Source organism: Sminthopsis crassicaudata, chromosome 5 (genome assembly GCF_048593235.1).
Source record: "Sminthopsis crassicaudata isolate SCR6 chromosome 5, ASM4859323v1, whole genome shotgun sequence".
Lineage (NCBI taxonomy): Eukaryota > Metazoa > Chordata > Mammalia > Dasyuromorphia > Dasyuridae > Sminthopsis > Sminthopsis crassicaudata.
Window position 1 is genome coordinate 42,365,859 of NC_133621.1, and position 17,469 is coordinate 42,383,327.

The window sequence follows — 17,469 nt, forward strand, 5'->3', positions numbered from 1 at the left end:
TTCATATAAAAAAATTAGAGATCTCAAAGCTCGTTTTCTCACAACTGTGAGGTACACAATGCAACTATAATACAATCAGCAACAGCAGCAACAGCAATACATTTACATTTACAGGAAACAGATTCTTGAGAGGCTAAATGACTTTCTCTTGGTCACACAGCTAATAAGTGTGTGAGAGACACAACAGAACTCACATCTCCTGATTTCAATATTTTAACTCCTTCTACTATATCAGGCAGAAGGAAAGAGGATTTTCCAGGTAGGAAAGAGAAATAGAGGTTAAAGAGTTAATGGAACTGGAAATGGAGATTAAAAACAAATCTTGAATAAATAAGAAATCGAGACAGGAAAAAGAAAAGAAAGGACCAGAAATTAAATGCAGATGAAGACGAGCAAAAAAAACAGGAGATAAACAGGAAAAGTCAATAGAGAAAAAGTAGAACCTCTAGGAGCTAGACCAGGAGAGGAACAAAGATAGGGCATGTGGCACATAACAGATGTTCAACAAATGTTGTTGATTGATTGATGGATGATGGAGGGAAAGATCATTGAGGGAAAGATGAATGGAAAATGACTAGATCTGAGTCTAAAAAAGAGAAGCCAGAGCAAAAAGACTTTGATATGCAGACTGGAAAGAAGGAAATAAGGAAAGCAGATTTAAAAAAAAAAAGAGCAAGGAAATTTATCAGAGAAACAATGAGGGGTGCAAAGTATCAGAATGGTAGAGTATATGACAAGAAGATTAACTACATTAGAATAATACAGGACAGCAAACAAATTAGGAGGGGAGGAAGAGATGGGGTTGGAGGGAAAATCGGGAATGGAAGAAAAACACTAGAGAAATGCCACCAGAAAGCTGTTCACACAGAAGTCAAAACATACTTTGGCCAAAAATGTATTGCAGGTTTCAGAACTCGCACTAGGATTTTTACATTTTTCATACCTTTGGGTTATCAATTATTGGGGTCACAATGAGATCAGCATCAGTATAGATGAGCTCCTTCATTCTGGACTCCATGTCCTGCTGAGATAAATATGAATTTTTCACCTGAAAAAAAGAACCAATACTCAACTATCTTTTCTTTGACACATTATTCAAATGGCCAAGTGAATCTGTAATCTCATTGCTTCAGGATTTCCCTCTAATTTGACAAATGAAAAGCTTTTTAAAAGATGTCCATAAAAGTGTCACTTCAGTTAATATTAGGTTAATGCAAGTTTATAACAAACTAAGCACTTTTTTTCCATTTTCTACAATGTTTTCTTTTGCTGGTATCCCATAACACTGAGAAGATAAAGAACCAAAACTTCAATAGAAGTAGATCCATTCCTAAAGCCACTTCAAAGGCCTATAGAGAAAACTGGATTTTCTACTACACACTCACCCAGCTAGATTTTCTCAGTCAGCTCTCTCCCTTTAAGTCACAAATGAGGATAGCAATTTCAAAATTAGCCACAATGCTAACCCCAATGCTGCAAGGAAGGGAAGCTTCTCACATAAGTAGGACTCCAAAAGAAAACTACCACTACTAGCTCTAAAAGGATCACTTAGTTTCTGGTACCAGTTTTTTCATGCCCTCTTTCTGTTTTCAGCTCACTCATCCAATGTTCCTTCAAGTTTCAATATTCTATGACCATGGCACACTTAAGTGTTTGGATACACTCCAGCGAGCTGAATTTTATTTGTTATTTATTCCTGACTTAAAATAAAGGGCCTTGTCTTTAAGAACCTGGCCTGTGATTGCTGGTGAAGACACATTGTCTTCACACAGTGATCTTCTCATATCCCTCCTCTCACTGATTGCAACAGGCTACACTACTATTACCACCTAGTTGAATGAATTGAACCTTGGAATAGAAGAAAAATCTTCTATGACTGCTGCATCTTATTTCACAGATCATACTAGTGTGGTTAGATAGAATAACTTTTATTTCAATGACATCAAGTTGATTTAAGTAAAGTAGATTTTACTAACTCCGTTTTTACATTGAGTTACTTTTAAAAATCCATTTCATGAGTTAGCATATTTTAATATGAAAAAATTAACAAATTTAACTGATACTGATAACTATTACAGTCATAATTATGAAATAAAGATACAATTAACCTACAAGTTTGAAAAACTTACTAGTCCACTCTTCTTCCACAGATATTTGAATTAACTCATTAGGCTTTTGCATTTCAACATTTATGAAGCAACAATATGTTTGCCAGAACAAGGAATGCTACTTAATTTCACAATCTGTACCAAAAGATAACTAACTTTTGGAAACCAATACAAATAGTTCTAAAAATCATTCTCTATTACTTTGCCTAGATTTCATATTTTATGCTAAAAAAATTTCCTTTCCCTTATTTATGCTCACCTCTGTTGAAGGAATCTGCAGGGCTGGTTTATGTCTTCCAATATCAGAATGGCCCAGTCCCACCGCAGTGCTGGTTCGAGGAGTGGGGCGAGAACTGAAAGGAAACAACAATCCCCAAATATTAAATTAGATTTCCTAATGTTGATAATGTATTTTTAAAACAGTTCAGAACCCAAATTCATAAAACATCATTCTCTAAATTACTGGACTCCAACCGTCCAATTTAACTTAAAAGCTTTATGAATGAATGGTACATCTTTAGTTGGATCAATCTGCTGATCTGAGTTACTGAATTGTTACATCTATCATACATGTGGTGTACACAGAGAAAGAGGTAGAAATGGAGAATGAGAGGGAGGAAGAAAAGGAGAGACAGAGAGAGAAGGAGAGGAAAAGGGAGAGGGAGAGGGAACTAAAGACAATGGGAATCAACAAAACAGGCTCTTTAACTTCATCCATCTGGCTTTATCCAATTTGTTGGCCTGTTACTTTTTTCTTAGTAACAAAGTGATCATAAAACTCGAGTCTCCTCTCAGGAAGGATCTCAGAGGCTCTAATCCAATAGCAGCTGGCCTCTCTTCATTTGGCCCATGGAGGTTCCAAGAAGCTCCCAACATGTCACCACTCAGCCATGCCATTCATCCAAACAATCCACACTTTTCAGGATCTCAATGAGTCCAAATGTGCCTCCCTGTTCCTTCTGCCCCCTGTGCCCAGTTCTGCCCTCTAGGGACAAACAAAACAAGCTGAATCCCCCTTCTGGATGACAGTTCTTCCCATGCTCTCCCCCAAACTCTCTAGACCTTCATACTTCACGAGATCGCTCACGTTTACTCTGCTTCTAAAAGCTGTCAGTGGCTCCCCACTGCTTATCAAACAACCTGCTTCACATTTTACTCTTTGACCTGGTCCTATTCAACCAAGCCAACATTATTTTACTAGTATTCACCTATTTTTTTTTCAAATGGCTTTGAATGATTGTACTTGTATAATCTGTATCTGAATGCTTGCTCTTGGGGAGGAGAGAGGTAAGGGAAGGAGGGAAAAAGGAAAAGTTTCAAACTCAAAATCTTACAAAAAATGAATGTTGAAACTATCTTTACGCAATTGGAAAAATAAAATATTCTCAATTAGTTTTGGGGTCTTTGAAAAGTGTATAAAACTCCTGCCTACAGTGAATTCCCCCTCATCAATATCTAACTACTAACGTCATTATTCTCTTTCAAAGAATGGTATAAATTACACAACAAATTCTATGAAAAATTCTATAATTCATCTGTAAGGCCTTTGGTGATAATATTTTGGGACATTTATAGGTTCTCTCTTATGTACGTAATAATTTTATATTATAATAATTATATTTATTATATGATATATTATTAGATTTTATTATATAAATTATATATCATTTGTATTTATTTATATATTTTACATATTTCTATATTTACACAATAATTATTTATATTATATAATACACTATATTATAAAAATTATAATAATTTTTCATATAATAGAGGTGTGTGCATCTATACATCTATAGATAGCATCATTCTCTGACTAGACTATTAACCTCTCTAAGGCAAGAACTGTTTGCTAATTTTCACCTTTGTATTCCTAGCACTGGGCCTTGCCCACATTAAGTATATGTTGTGAATTGGTAGATGAATAGTTGTGAATTAAAGGATAAAGACAAAATTAAACTTCAACATAATCCTTAGCCATATGTAGAAATATAAAATATAATATCTAAAATATAAACCAATACATGAAAAAAGCACAGCTTAAGTCTTTCACACATGGACCACGTCTATTGAAAAGCAACTTCTGCAGCCTTACATCAACGTGTTACAATAGGGCAAATGATTTCATTTGGCAAAAACAAACCAAAAAAGCATGGGTTTTAATTAGGTTTACTTAAAATTTTGAACATAAAATTAGAGGCACAGGAATTAAATTCATGTATAAGCTTCCAAACAGTTTTTATATGGAGTACTGAGTCACCATGAATCATAAAGAAGCATATTTGATTTTCCATCTAATTCTTTTCTGCTTTTTCATTTTACATACCTGAGAAGAAATATAGATTCGTTCAGTTGACCACTTCCAAGGGCACTCTTGGGTCGCAATTCTGCTGGATTTTCTGTGACAAGAAATCAATCTATAATTAATACCCATAAAGGAACAACAACAACAGAACATCGTGAACAAAGCACCTTGCTGTGATTTAAAAGCCGTCTTACCTCGGAAATGAGATACAATTAGCAGTAGTAATCTTAAATGAATTTACTGCCATAAAAATCTTACCTAATTTAAAAGACTTGTTAAATTGATGGCTGATTTTGAACCCTGTAGTCTGTACATTCTCTTTGCTTTTCAACAGCTCCTCACGTTCTTCAGATAAGGAACACTCCATGATTTTTCTGTTTGTCAATAAAAGAAACCAGTTTATCATCCATGATAAAAAAAAACTATTTTTAGAATTGTCCATAGAGAACCAGTTTGGGAAAGGACATTTGTGGTCACCTAATCATGAGCAAGTCCCACTCCTCTGAGTCACAGTTTCCTCATCTGGAAGCTTTGATTTTCAATAAGCCAAGGAATTCCTAAGGTCTAATTCTATGATGCTATATGATTATACTCAATATTTTAGCAAAATGATGAATTAAGATAGGAGGAACCTTGTTAAAGATTATAAATGACTTAAAGAAAGTATTTTAATTGAAGAAAGTTACTATATATATGCATATATCTGTGTACATATGTGTGTATGTATTCCTTTGTTCCTTGTTCATCCTTTGTTTCCAAAAAGGATCAATGATATCATGAAAGTGATGGCTTGCATATGAATTGGATTTAAGTGAAGCAGAAACAGTTATCACTCTCACTCTTTTTTCCAGAGTCATGTGCGTGTGTGTGTATATTTTTCATTTATTTATTTATTTATTTGTTGACATAGTGTTTCTCTATATAGAGATGTTGAGACCTAAGTGTGAGTGTGTGTGTGTGTGTGTGTGTGTGCATAAATGCAGATATCACTAACAACATACATATATGTATACAATACACACATTCTCTCTCTCTGAACAATATCAATTATATGGTACCCGTAGTAAGTTCTAAATGTCTCTTTAAGAAATCACACATTACAGAGGCAAAGTGGAAAACAGTCAGGAGGACATGAGTTTGAATCCAATCTTAAGACACTTAACACTTATTAGCTGTGTGACACACATTGCCTCTCAAAAAAAAAAAAAAGTAAAGAAAAGAAAAAGAAATCACACAAATTGTGATCATTAGAATATTCTTTCTTACAAAGTATTCAAAAGTCAAAGGATGATAGATCATAGCTCTAGAGCATGAAAGAGCCTCTTGTAGCCATCTAGTCTAAACCTTTCATTTTTAAAAATTAGGAAACTGAGATCCAAAGAAGTGAAATGATCTACCCAAAATTCATAGAATTAGTAAGTACCAAAATACAATAATGATTCTTTTCTTCATTCTAATTTTTTAAATCAAGTCTTAATAATAAGGAACACAAAAATTATCCAAATTCACAATGGGATAAAAGCAAGGCTAAAATGGTCCCTACTACCCCAGTACAATGTTCTAATCATAATAAATGTTCTAACCACACTGAAATCAACTAAATATGGAATACTTTTAACACAGAAAAGTAAAAACAAATCTCAATGACAGCTCATATCAGAATATTCTTAAACATAAGAAATATCATTCTCCAATTACATCAAAGAAATCCTTCTATCAAATAGTTAATTTATTTTTTAAAAAATCTCAATCATATTAACAGCTCAAAACCTAAGGAAAACTTATTCCTAAAAAATACCTAATTCCAAAATATTTTTATGCCAAACTAAATATAACCTAAAAGGAGTCTTTCTAACTTGCTCTTCCCTTTTTCTCCTCTACTAAAATGGACAATACATCACAAGATAATTCAATTACACAATTATCAAGATTTTAAAGTTAAGATAAACAATATGATAGTGGTAAGATAGCCTGGGGCAAATCATAAAAAAAGACAACTTAATAATAGCTTTCTTAAGAAAGCAAAAAATAATGGTACCTAATGATAGTTTTGAAAACCTTAACAAAAAAAAAATTGCACTGTGATTTTCAAAGTTATTTTATTAGTGCACTCACAAACTTCCTACTATGGCTAAAAAGTTAAATTGTTAATTAACAGGTATTGCAAATTTGCAATCCCACATGAAATTTTAGTTTAAAGCTATAATCTAGTTGCAACCTATCTAAAGATATTAGACATGATTGCTAAATTCTAATCAGTTTAATTAGTACAATGTAGACTTGACAAATGTTGAAATTAAATGCTTTCATTATAACTTGATAACAAACATTTATGGTGAAACCTGTCTTATCAAGCCCTATGTCCCAATTTAGGCATGAGTCCTAACTCAAAAATACGGAGCACTAAATTTGCTCATTCAATTCAATCAATACTCAGTTCCTGAGAAACACATAAGAATACACAAAGGAATAATGCCAAAGAGTTGAGAATATAATTCAGGAGACAAGGCTAATGAAAAACTAGAAAACATAAACAAGTGCATGATGATGTGCAACAATGTTACTGTCCCTCTCCAGGACTAAAGAAATACAAAAAATAGGCATATGTAGGGCAGGATGTTCTTAGGGAAAACACCTTCTGGAAGCGAGTTTTTAAACTTTTTAAAAAATCAAGTGATGGCTTAGCAACAAAGGAAATGAAAGAAGGTTTCAAATAGAAATGAAGGCAAGGAGCCATGGACCCAGAGGCCATATGCAGATGGTATTAAGGAGGACTAATAGAGGAGATGTTATGTTAAGAAACAAGGAATGAATTTATGATTGTAGGAATACAAGCAAATGCATCCAATTCCCTAAATAGTCCTGTTAATCAAAGGAAGAAATATTATGGCTAATCAATAAATATCTGTCCATTCCTCCCCCCAAAAAAAATCCACACTTGGCTTCAGATTATGTAACATGATTTTTGGGGGTATAAGGTTTAAAAGGAAAATCTGATTTCTAGAAGGCTATCCAGGCTTTCCTTTTCATTCCCATGGTTTATGTAACAGGCCTTCTCTAGATCTTGCCAAATCTACTGTAGATTCCCCTTAACCAATTTCCTTGCCTCTATGTTCCCATTCTTCTAATACATCCCATAGAATATTGCCATATTAATTATCTTAAAGTATAACATAAATTGTGTCACTCTATTAACCCCAAATCTTCAATGGCTCCCACTACCCACCGCACTAAGTAAAAACTCATTAGCCTACCTTTAAGATCCTTCATATTCTATCTCAATCTACTACATTCTAGTCAAATCTGATCATTGTTCTCCAAACACACACAACTGTGGAGTATAAAAATCACTGGATATGGAGTCAGGAGAAATCGAGGTTCAAATCTCACCTTATTCACTAGTTCTATAACCAAGGACTACTAGTTTCCTCATTTGAAAATGGGGATTATAATATCTCAAGTACTTACTAGGGAAGTAAGCTAGGGAAGCTTATTAAGAGTATGTTGGGGAGTTCATATACTACAGGACAATCAAATGAGCTAATTTAAGTAAAGAGTTTTCTTTACAAATTTATTTACAAATTTGTAAAATTAAATTATCATTATTATTATTCTACTTGAAATGTTCTCACTCCATCTCTACTTCTCAAAATATTATCCATCCTTCAAAATGCCTTATCAAATTATATCTACTTTATAAATATTCCCCTGATTCTTGTCCTTCCTTCCCTACTAACTAGATATAATCTCTCTTCTCTAGATATCCACAGAACTAAAAAGATCATATTTTCCTTATTAAATAATTATTTTTGTTTGTTTTCTATGCCTCATTAAATTATAAATTCCTTAAGAGCTTACATTCAGATGGATATTTTATTCACCTTTATATCTTCCATGACCTTCATCTGGTGTAATTTCTGGCTGATAACCAGCTGAGTTGGTGCAAATGCCTGCTTAAATCTACCATATACCTCTTCAGTACCCTTTGGGTAGTCTTCAACTTTAATTACTCAGAAATTAGTACTCTATGACTCAGAGCCAAATTAAATCAAAAGAAGAAAATTAGTATTAAAAAGACAGGCCTTTTTTTCAAGGAAGAAGCTTGGTATTATCAAAAGAAGTGCATAATTTCCCAAAGGCAATCCAGTTCATTTTCTTCATGTTCAATTTAGGATCTATGTCATTGCTCAGTACATAGCAGCTGTCCAAGATATATGTAGTAATGGCCCTAATCTATGGGTTTTCTATCCAACTTCATACTATAGTCTGAGCAATAGGAATTTATTTTTCCTATGTGGAGAGTTAAGCTGAACTCTTTTTTAGTAAAGGAGGTCAACAAAATATATAACAGGAAAAATGGTCTGTCATAGAGACATGGCAAGAGTGACAGATAATCAATAAATAGCCTCTGTTTGCTCCATTAGTATCCACACAACGTCAAAAAGGCTATAACACATTGGGTAGATGCCCTGTGAAGGATTTATAGGAGAACATGGACAACAGACACACAGCATTAAATGGCATTATTATTCATATGCTACTGTAAGCTTAAAATGGATATGACCTCAATATTAAAGATCACATCATTAAAAAATTAGGAGAGAATCATATTATATACTTTTCAATTTAATCAAATGAATGTTTTTTTAAATAGTTTTTTATTTACCAGATGTATGCATGGGTAATTTTACAACATTGACAATTGCCAAACCTTTTGTTCTAATTTTTCCCCTCCTTTCGCCCCCCCCCAAGATGGCAGGTTGACCAATACATGTTAAATATGTGAAAATATAAGTTAAATACAATATATGTATACATATCCAAACAGTTGTTTTGCTGTACAAAAAGAATCAGACTTTGAAATAGTGTACAATTAGCCTGTGAAGGAAATCCAAAATGCAGGCGGACAAAATTAGAGGTAATCAAATGAATGTTAAAGCTGGTCACAAAATGCATAATTTTAATTATAAATCAATTTTAAAGCTTTTAGACAGACAAAATCTCACATAATTGGAATAAGACAAGAAGCTGTCAGAGGGGGAAAAACCTTTACATTCAATATCTATGAAAGAGTCTAATAGGCAAACTATAAAGAGAATTTACAGAAATGTTACCACAAGCCATCCTGAAAAAATAATTCTCAAAAAAAGAAAGCTACAAACTATTAAGAAAATATGAAAGAAGATTCCAAATTTCTAATTATAAAACAAACACAAATCAAAATGACTCTGAAGTTTTACTTTACATTCAGGAAACTGACAAAGATGACAATCAATGATGAAGGAGCTATGGGAAGAAAGGCAGACTGTGATGATGAAGCTGTGAATGGATCCAACCATTCTGGAAATTAGTTTGGAATAGGATGAGAAAGAAGGTGATTGAAGCGCTCCTGTTCTTTAACTTAAAGATCTCACTTTTGGCATATACTCCAAGGATGTCAAAAATAGAAAGATCTCATATATACCAAAATGTTAATAGTAGCCATTTTATAGTACCAAGAACTAAGGGAGGGGGGGAAGATAACTAAGAGTTGAGGAATGGCTATTACAAGAACATAATGAATTATTCTTTCCCCATAAGAAAGGATCAACATGAAAAACACAAACACTGGATTTCTTACAAAGTGAGGTAAAGAGAAGCAGAAAATAATCTTTTTGATGACTACAACAATATAAATGGAAAGAGTATTTTAAAAATTAATCCAAACACTGTATAATTATAATAACAAACTTGGCCATGAGAAGAGATGAAATTATAGCCATTTCTCTTCATTGAAGAAATGAAGGATTATAAATGTGAAGTACTATATATACTATTGAAGATAACAGAGAAAGAAAATTATATGGAGTATGAGTGAAGATATTCCTCCAATGAAGCAAAACACAATCCATTTTCCCTCTCCTATTGCTTAAATTTAATTGAAATCTCTTATTTTTACATCACCTTTAATATCGCCTTCATTTTCCAATATTTTTGTCTCCTTCCCTAGCCAAGGAATAATTTCTTATAACAAAGAAAAAAAGAACAAGAAAATCAGCTCAATAAACCTAATAAATACATCAACTGAGTTTCATGCTAACAGGCAGGTGGATAGACAGACAGAAAAATAAAACAGATGCCAGATCTATGAGGAAATTCTCTTTACCAATACAGATCAGGCAACTATTTGGCAACTTGCAGATTCAAAGAGTTACCTGAGACAATGAGAAATTAAAAGGTCTGCCCGGAATAACACAGTTAGAATGGGCCAGAGATGGGACTCAAAGCCAGATTCATCATCTCAATACCCGCTGACTAATCATTATGCTATCCTATTATATTTTATTGAACTTCATTAAAAAGATCCTATTCCTGACAAAAAGCCTTCTCTTAGATATTAACTTGTGGTTCAGAAATCCCAATCTCTATCTGAGATGGCCTTCTTCTTAGCCAGATGTTCCCTTCCCATGATCTCCTCAGATAAAAACACTATCCCCCCATCTCTTGCCCAGGACTTCCTAATTTCTAGCAATACGTTCTGGGTTCCTTCTAGCATTATCCCTGGTTCCCTCCGAATCATTCATTTGTACATTTAGTAAGTATTTAATAAAGACAAAATGGCTATTAGATCTTTGAACTACTATCAGAAAACCAAACCATAAATGTAAAAGCCTCCTTTCTAAGTAGTGTGTGTATATATGTATACACGTATATGTGGATGTGGATATGTCAGTATTTGGGAACATCTACACAGACATCTTCACAGATCTGTGATCTTATCATCACGCAGTCTCCCTCTCCCAACCCTGGCTCATTGGCTCGTATTTCTATCAATTTTCCAAAAAAGGATCTATCTATGCAAAATACTAGGGGTTTTTTATTCTGATTCTCTTGATATTTTACTTGGGCCATCTTGCTTTTGTCCCATCAGTGCTGATTCTTTCCCACTTCAACTGAAGCCCCCATCTTATTCTGGTGCCAACTCCCACTGGTTCCCTCACCCTGACTCCCTGCCACAGCCTACCGATCTATGTGGTTAATCTCTCCACATTTAGTTTTCCCTCTTCAGATCAGGAAGTCTCTTGTTAACAGAAGAGATTCTTCTCTTCTGTCAAGGGAAACCTTAACAGAAGTCTATGTTCAAACTTATAATAGCCCCAAAGACCCTCCCTCTCCCATGAGGAAGAAGAGACTTTTTACTCAAACTCTCCAGGTGTCTGCTCAGTTTCTCACAGTCTAAGGGAAACCAAAGCATTACTGGAAGAAAGAAAACATTTCTAATAATAAGATTCCAATTAATCTTACCATCTAAGTAAAGTAAAGGGGGAAATAAAAATTCAAACCATCACTCCTTCCCCTCCCTCCATTTATTTAATAATAAAAGTACTAGGAAAAAAATCTATAAGCTAATATAATAATTTTAAGATATTAAGCTAAATCTCATGCTAAGTACTTCTATACATTTAGTTTTCTCAGAAAAAGGTTAGTCCAATATAAGGCCAAAGCCCACCTGGGGGGCCCAGGAGCAGAACACAGGGTCTGGTAGGATGAGTTAAGAATTATTATCCCCATTTCACAGATGAAGAAACTGAAGTTCAGAGACATAAAGGAAGTCACTCAAAGTCACACCATGACCAGTTACCAAAGCCTAGGATCAGACCCTGAAGTCCAGCTTGCTTTCCTTTCCACAGCCCTCACCAAGAAGTCATCCCTCTTTTCTGAAGCCTATTGCTCTCTCTTGGGTCCAACCACCATTAATGTACGACCTCCTTCAGAAGCCCAGCTTTGGAAAAATGCTATCAAATGTGCATAAGCAGAGCAGGTGCAAATAAAACATTTTTCCTCTGTGTTTTTAATGAGACGTGGATTATCTTTAAACATAATTCTCAGACATGTGGATGTCACTCACAATGACTAAGAATGACTGATCAGGAAAGAAATCCAAATGCAACTTGAGGGAGAAATAACCCTGTGATTCAGTGACAAGAACATTCCCTGGCTCTGGAGACAAGAGGTGCCCTAGCGAGGGCCCAGCAGGCAGGCCTCCCGCAGCATCAGAGGCTGGATGAGGGAGGCTTCTAAGGATGCTTCAGTTCTTTGGAGGACAGAAGGGGCAAAGGGAGGCAGGGGAGGAGGGAGAGAGTTCTGCAATTCTGCAAAACTACCTGGTTTACCTCAGGGCATCATTTCCCATTCCTTTTGAACCTGAACAAATGACAGTCTCATCAGAGACTCAGTAAGTGAGGAGAAACAAAGTATACATAAGGAAGGGCTCCTCCTAACTTCAGGCATGACAGCTAAGTGACCAGGCTTACATCATGGCATGTATAATGCCAACTCAACAGCAAACCCAACAGGGAACCCTGGGGAGCTTTCTGGATGGGCCATTTCCAAATCTCTGTTGTAACGGGGCTGCAGACACTTGTGTATCACATTAGCCCATGATTTCTGCCTTACAAATTTACCATCAGACTCCTGCTGTCCAGAACTGGGAGCAGCTGTGTAAGCTGTGGGCCCAGCAACAAAACGCACAATGGCTGTGGCACTCCTGATCACTGCTTTCCCATAGTCACACCTCCTTTGAGGCTTCTCGCTGCCCTCCAAGAGCAGGCAAGACGGGGATCCTTTCCCTCATTTTGTAAATGACAGAGGCCGTGGCGCGCCTGACACTGAACACTGCTCCTGACCATGTGTCAGTGGCAGGGCTCCTGACCCCTAACTCAGGGCTCTTTTCACTATATCAGAATGTCCCAAAAAGACTGCAAACAATCAGAATCTGGGCCACAAAGATCGGCACAGTGACAGACACGAGGGAAATATTCAGGAACTCCTTATTGAAGGCAGACTATTTTAATGTTTGAGAAAACAAAAACATAAGAAATATCATAGCTAAACCTGTGTGTGTATGTGTAGAGATATATCCATGTCACTGTCTACATCTACATTTACACTTACACAAACACATCTTTTATTGACATTACACAAATAAGCCTTCATACACATAACAAAGATTTAGATATACCTATATTTGCAAATATTCATATATTCACACACATGCATATGCATGAACATATATGCACGATACACATATATGTCTAAGTATACATGCATGTATATGTGTGTGCTGCATTACAGATGTGTGCAAATATATTTGTAAAGAAATATAAATTCATATTCATGTTATTGAGTCAGGCAAAAATGTCTTCAAATAGTACACAACGTTGATTTATGTATTCACAACTATACTTCACAAGAAGAATTAAATTTATAAGCCCATTTAAGCAATGAACTTACCTGAAGCTGGTATCTTGGGTACTTGAAGAATCACGATCTTTTCTAGTGAAAGCTTCCTTCCAAAACGAATGCTGTAATATACCTGCCCAAGTCAATCTGTGGAAAACAAGATAACAAATGCTCAGATCATTCCAGGAATATCTCGGAAATACTGAAGTACGATGACTTAATGTCATCCGCAATTTCTTCTTCAAAAGACCCGTGATCTTACCAATGTGGGTACTCATGTAGATTGCTCCCTCTCAGTCTTAGGTGATGGCTTCCCAAGTTGCTAGGACCACAAAAATTTATCCTGCAATGGCCAACCTTCAGGGACAAGCCCAAAACAAATACACAGAGGCCAACAGAGAAGGAAGAGTGAAGGACCTTCCAATTTGGTGGACTAAACTAGCTAAAACTAGCCCTTACCACATGTATTAGAATATGTATTAGAATAGAATTACAGTGGAGGGATTTATAAATTATCTCCCCTTAAATATAAATCTAAGATTTAATTTTTTTAAAAATTTCATCTCTACTTAAAATGTGACGCATGCTAAATAAACATTTATGAACAGCGGGTAAAAATTTAGAGAAAACATCCAGAAGTCTGAGCTGGTACAGAAAGGGACAATTTAGGAAGTATTACAATCCCACAGATCAAGGCCTGCTAGTGACCTATTCCAAGTTCATTTTAAGATCCCAACTCCAGTCTAGAGAGAATAATAATAAATTAATGTGAATGATTTTAAAATTAGCCAATTTATGTCTAGGCTTGATGTATTAGAAAGCATTTGTTTAAATAAATACATATCACCCTTCAAGGCAGACACATGAGGGGCCATATATTTACTCCACAATGGTGACCACTGATCAATATATTTTGAGATTTCTGCCTTTTGGGAATCACCATGAGTTTGTCTTGTGAGACAAACAGAGAAGTGATCTCATTTCTGCAATCACCTCTCTATTTCTGAAACCATTTTGATCATTCACTTTATTCAAAAAATGTGGCTCTGAAAACTTTTGTTTTCATGCATGTCCAAATATTTACAGTAACACATTTCATGGTGGCACAAAACTAAAAAGAAAGTTGGGAAATGACAAAATTGGGGAGGAAAAGGTGATAAATGAAACCGCAAATGTGAAGAATTCAGATTAGCAGGGGAAAATTAATACAAACTGATGCCGAGTGACCTGAGTAGAACCAAGAAAATATATACAATGCCCACATAATACAGATTAAAATATACAGAAAGAGAAATAAACTCTGAATAACCACAGTCACCAAACTTGTTTCAGGCAATGGAGCACATCTCCTTCCTCTCAGAATATCACATATGCTGTTAGACACCTGCAATTCTTATTGTGGAGTCAATGAACTTTTCTTTGTTATTATTCTGATAACTATTTTCATTGTGATTAGAATATCCTTGGTAACCCTCTGAATTTTATTCAGAGAAGGCATTTATAAGCTTCATCAGCCTGCCAAAGGGGCCCAGGACTCAAAAAATGGGTAAGAACTGTTGTATGGGGAAACTTTTAGCTGTTATTAAAGAAGTTTTCCTTTTGGAGAAAATAGATGATGAGATTAATACATTATCATCTTTTATTAAGAAAAATCCTATTAATTTTATGCTTTTTAATGCTCTTTTTTAAAATGCTGGATTAATAAATACACAATAGCCTTACACTTCATTAATAAAATCTCTCTGACAGAAGAAAATGTGATTATGAATTCTCAAACCATAACTCTACCTATATTGATCTGCTTCCATATATAAAAAATAATATTACACTGTTTAAAAGTTTTTTAAAAGAATTTTATTGTACATTTTATTGCATATCTATTAATAGATAAATTATGCTTTGATGAGAAACATTACATCCTAATTATTCAATGAATTTTTATATTTATTTATTGGAATAAAACAACTTGATTTTATAACACTGATATCCACTTAACTCACATTAAAGACAACAGTCATTTTAAAAGCACTTCCTTGTAGGCATTGGGGAGTCAATGCCTCAATAGCCAACCTCTTCTTTTCATAGTTTTTCTTATACATCATAAAGCTCTACAGAACAATCACAGGAGCTAGACAGAACCTTAAACAAATAAGATGCTTTGCCCAAAATCAGAGCAGAAAGAGGCCTAGAGTCCAGAACTCCTGACTCTGAGACCAAGGATCTTCCCAACATCATTTAAGGTATAGAACTCCCACTACAAGAAAAGAATGTGTAATTCAGGTACCATCTTTATCCCTGACCACCAATATTACAACATACTCATATACACTGCTTTAATCACAATTCTCTTTTGCACTTATGGGCAATACAGTTATATATGTGTTATATCACAAATAGGAGGACAAGAACCCTATCTTTTTTTTAATCACCCAATTAACTCTCCTTCAGGCCCACTTCCATAGGAAACAATAATATTCACTGAAATACAATGAATTAAAATACATTTCAGTTAACATTTTATTACAATACATATTTAGATTTTCATATAGCTATGTTTTACCCACAAAGATAGCAATCCTTTTGAAGGTTTGAATCCCAATTCAACAGCCTGACATTTATCTGACCTGACCATAAGTAAAAGGAAAATATACAACCTGGGTTCAGGAGTTATAGTATATTTATTTCACTGGGTTTTTGTGAAATGTAAAGAGAAAATGATGAACTTTAAATTATCATAGCAAAAAGTACTCCTAAAAAGTGACAAAATTCACTCTCTTCTCAGAGCCAAGAAAAGATGTGTTTTTTTAAAAGATAATCTGAAGTAGTTAAAGAAAAAAATTCTGCAGTACATATATTACTATTATAAACAAAAGGAAGGGAGAATAATAATGTACCAACAACAACAACAAAAGAAAAACAAACATGAGTTGGTAACAAAATAATCTACCTTTTTTGAGGATCTTTTTGAAGTAATCCATCAAGTAAATTAACAAACTCAGGAGATGCTTCAGGAAGAGTACTATCTATAAGAAAAGTAAAATTTTAGGTATCAAAAATTTTAAATAAATAAAAATGTAAAGTTTAAATGGTACACTTATCAATGTTTCTAATCGGAAAAAAAACATGTATTTATGTAATATCAGTTGATTAAAGTTATACTGTTCCCTTTAAAAAGAAAGCAAAAGATGATAAAATATTTTCCCCAAGAGCAAAAAGCAATACAATTCTTGGGCTAGGAAGAAAATTCCCAAGTGAATTATTTTTATTTCCCTTAACAATGTAATAATCTCTCCATTAATCATATGTCTTAAAAATATATAGCTCTAATTCCTAAGTGTTTGTTACTCTTTCTTATATTCTCTTTGACTTACTTTCAGGTACAGTTAGATAATATTCATATATTTGTAGCCATTTACTCTAAATTTTGTTTACTTATAATATACATAACCACTAATAATGTTCAATCAGGAAATGAATCATTATCTATCTGAGACATGCATAATGAGGGACCAGATTTATGGTTTGACCATGTAGTGGCTTGTCACAGTCTGGGGAGTGGGCAATCTTCCTTCACTTCATCCTCTCTATGTATATAATTAGGCCAAATACTCTTGAATGATTACATATCTCATTTAGGATGTTCTACAATTTTCCAAGATTTGATGGAATGAAGACACAATCTCGTGGTGACCTCTCCACCCATAGGGAAGGAAACCTTCTTCCAAATAGATACTGCATATGGACATCCTCCCTAACGGTATCAGACATCTCTGCTGAACATTTATTTCTCTGTTTTATTCCCTGCCTATCAAAATAGGAGATAAGCAGAGGAGA

General features: G+C 34.4%; 1 protein-coding gene across 3 annotated transcripts in view; it reads right to left on the bottom strand.

Annotated features, from left to right (window-relative positions):
- Positions 1-17,469, bottom strand: part of ULK4 (unc-51 like kinase 4) — a 624,778-nt gene that overhangs the window by 575,173 nt on the left and 32,136 nt on the right. The window contains exons 8-13 of one of the 3 annotated variants that reach the window (XM_074272175.1): positions 16,583-16,658; positions 13,687-13,782; positions 4,672-4,787; positions 4,435-4,507; positions 2,368-2,461; positions 944-1,021 (exon numbers count right to left, since the gene is read on the bottom strand). In XM_074272175.1, the coding sequence (XP_074128276.1) occupies positions 944-1,021; positions 2,368-2,461; positions 4,435-4,507; positions 4,672-4,787; positions 13,687-13,782; positions 16,583-16,658 (533 nt within the window). Of the gene's footprint in view, positions 1-943; positions 1,049-2,367; positions 2,462-4,434; positions 4,508-4,671; positions 4,788-13,686; positions 13,783-16,582; positions 16,659-17,469 lie in introns of all 3 variants that reach the window. The other 2 variants (XM_074272174.1, XM_074272171.1) reach the window with 2 other exon arrangements.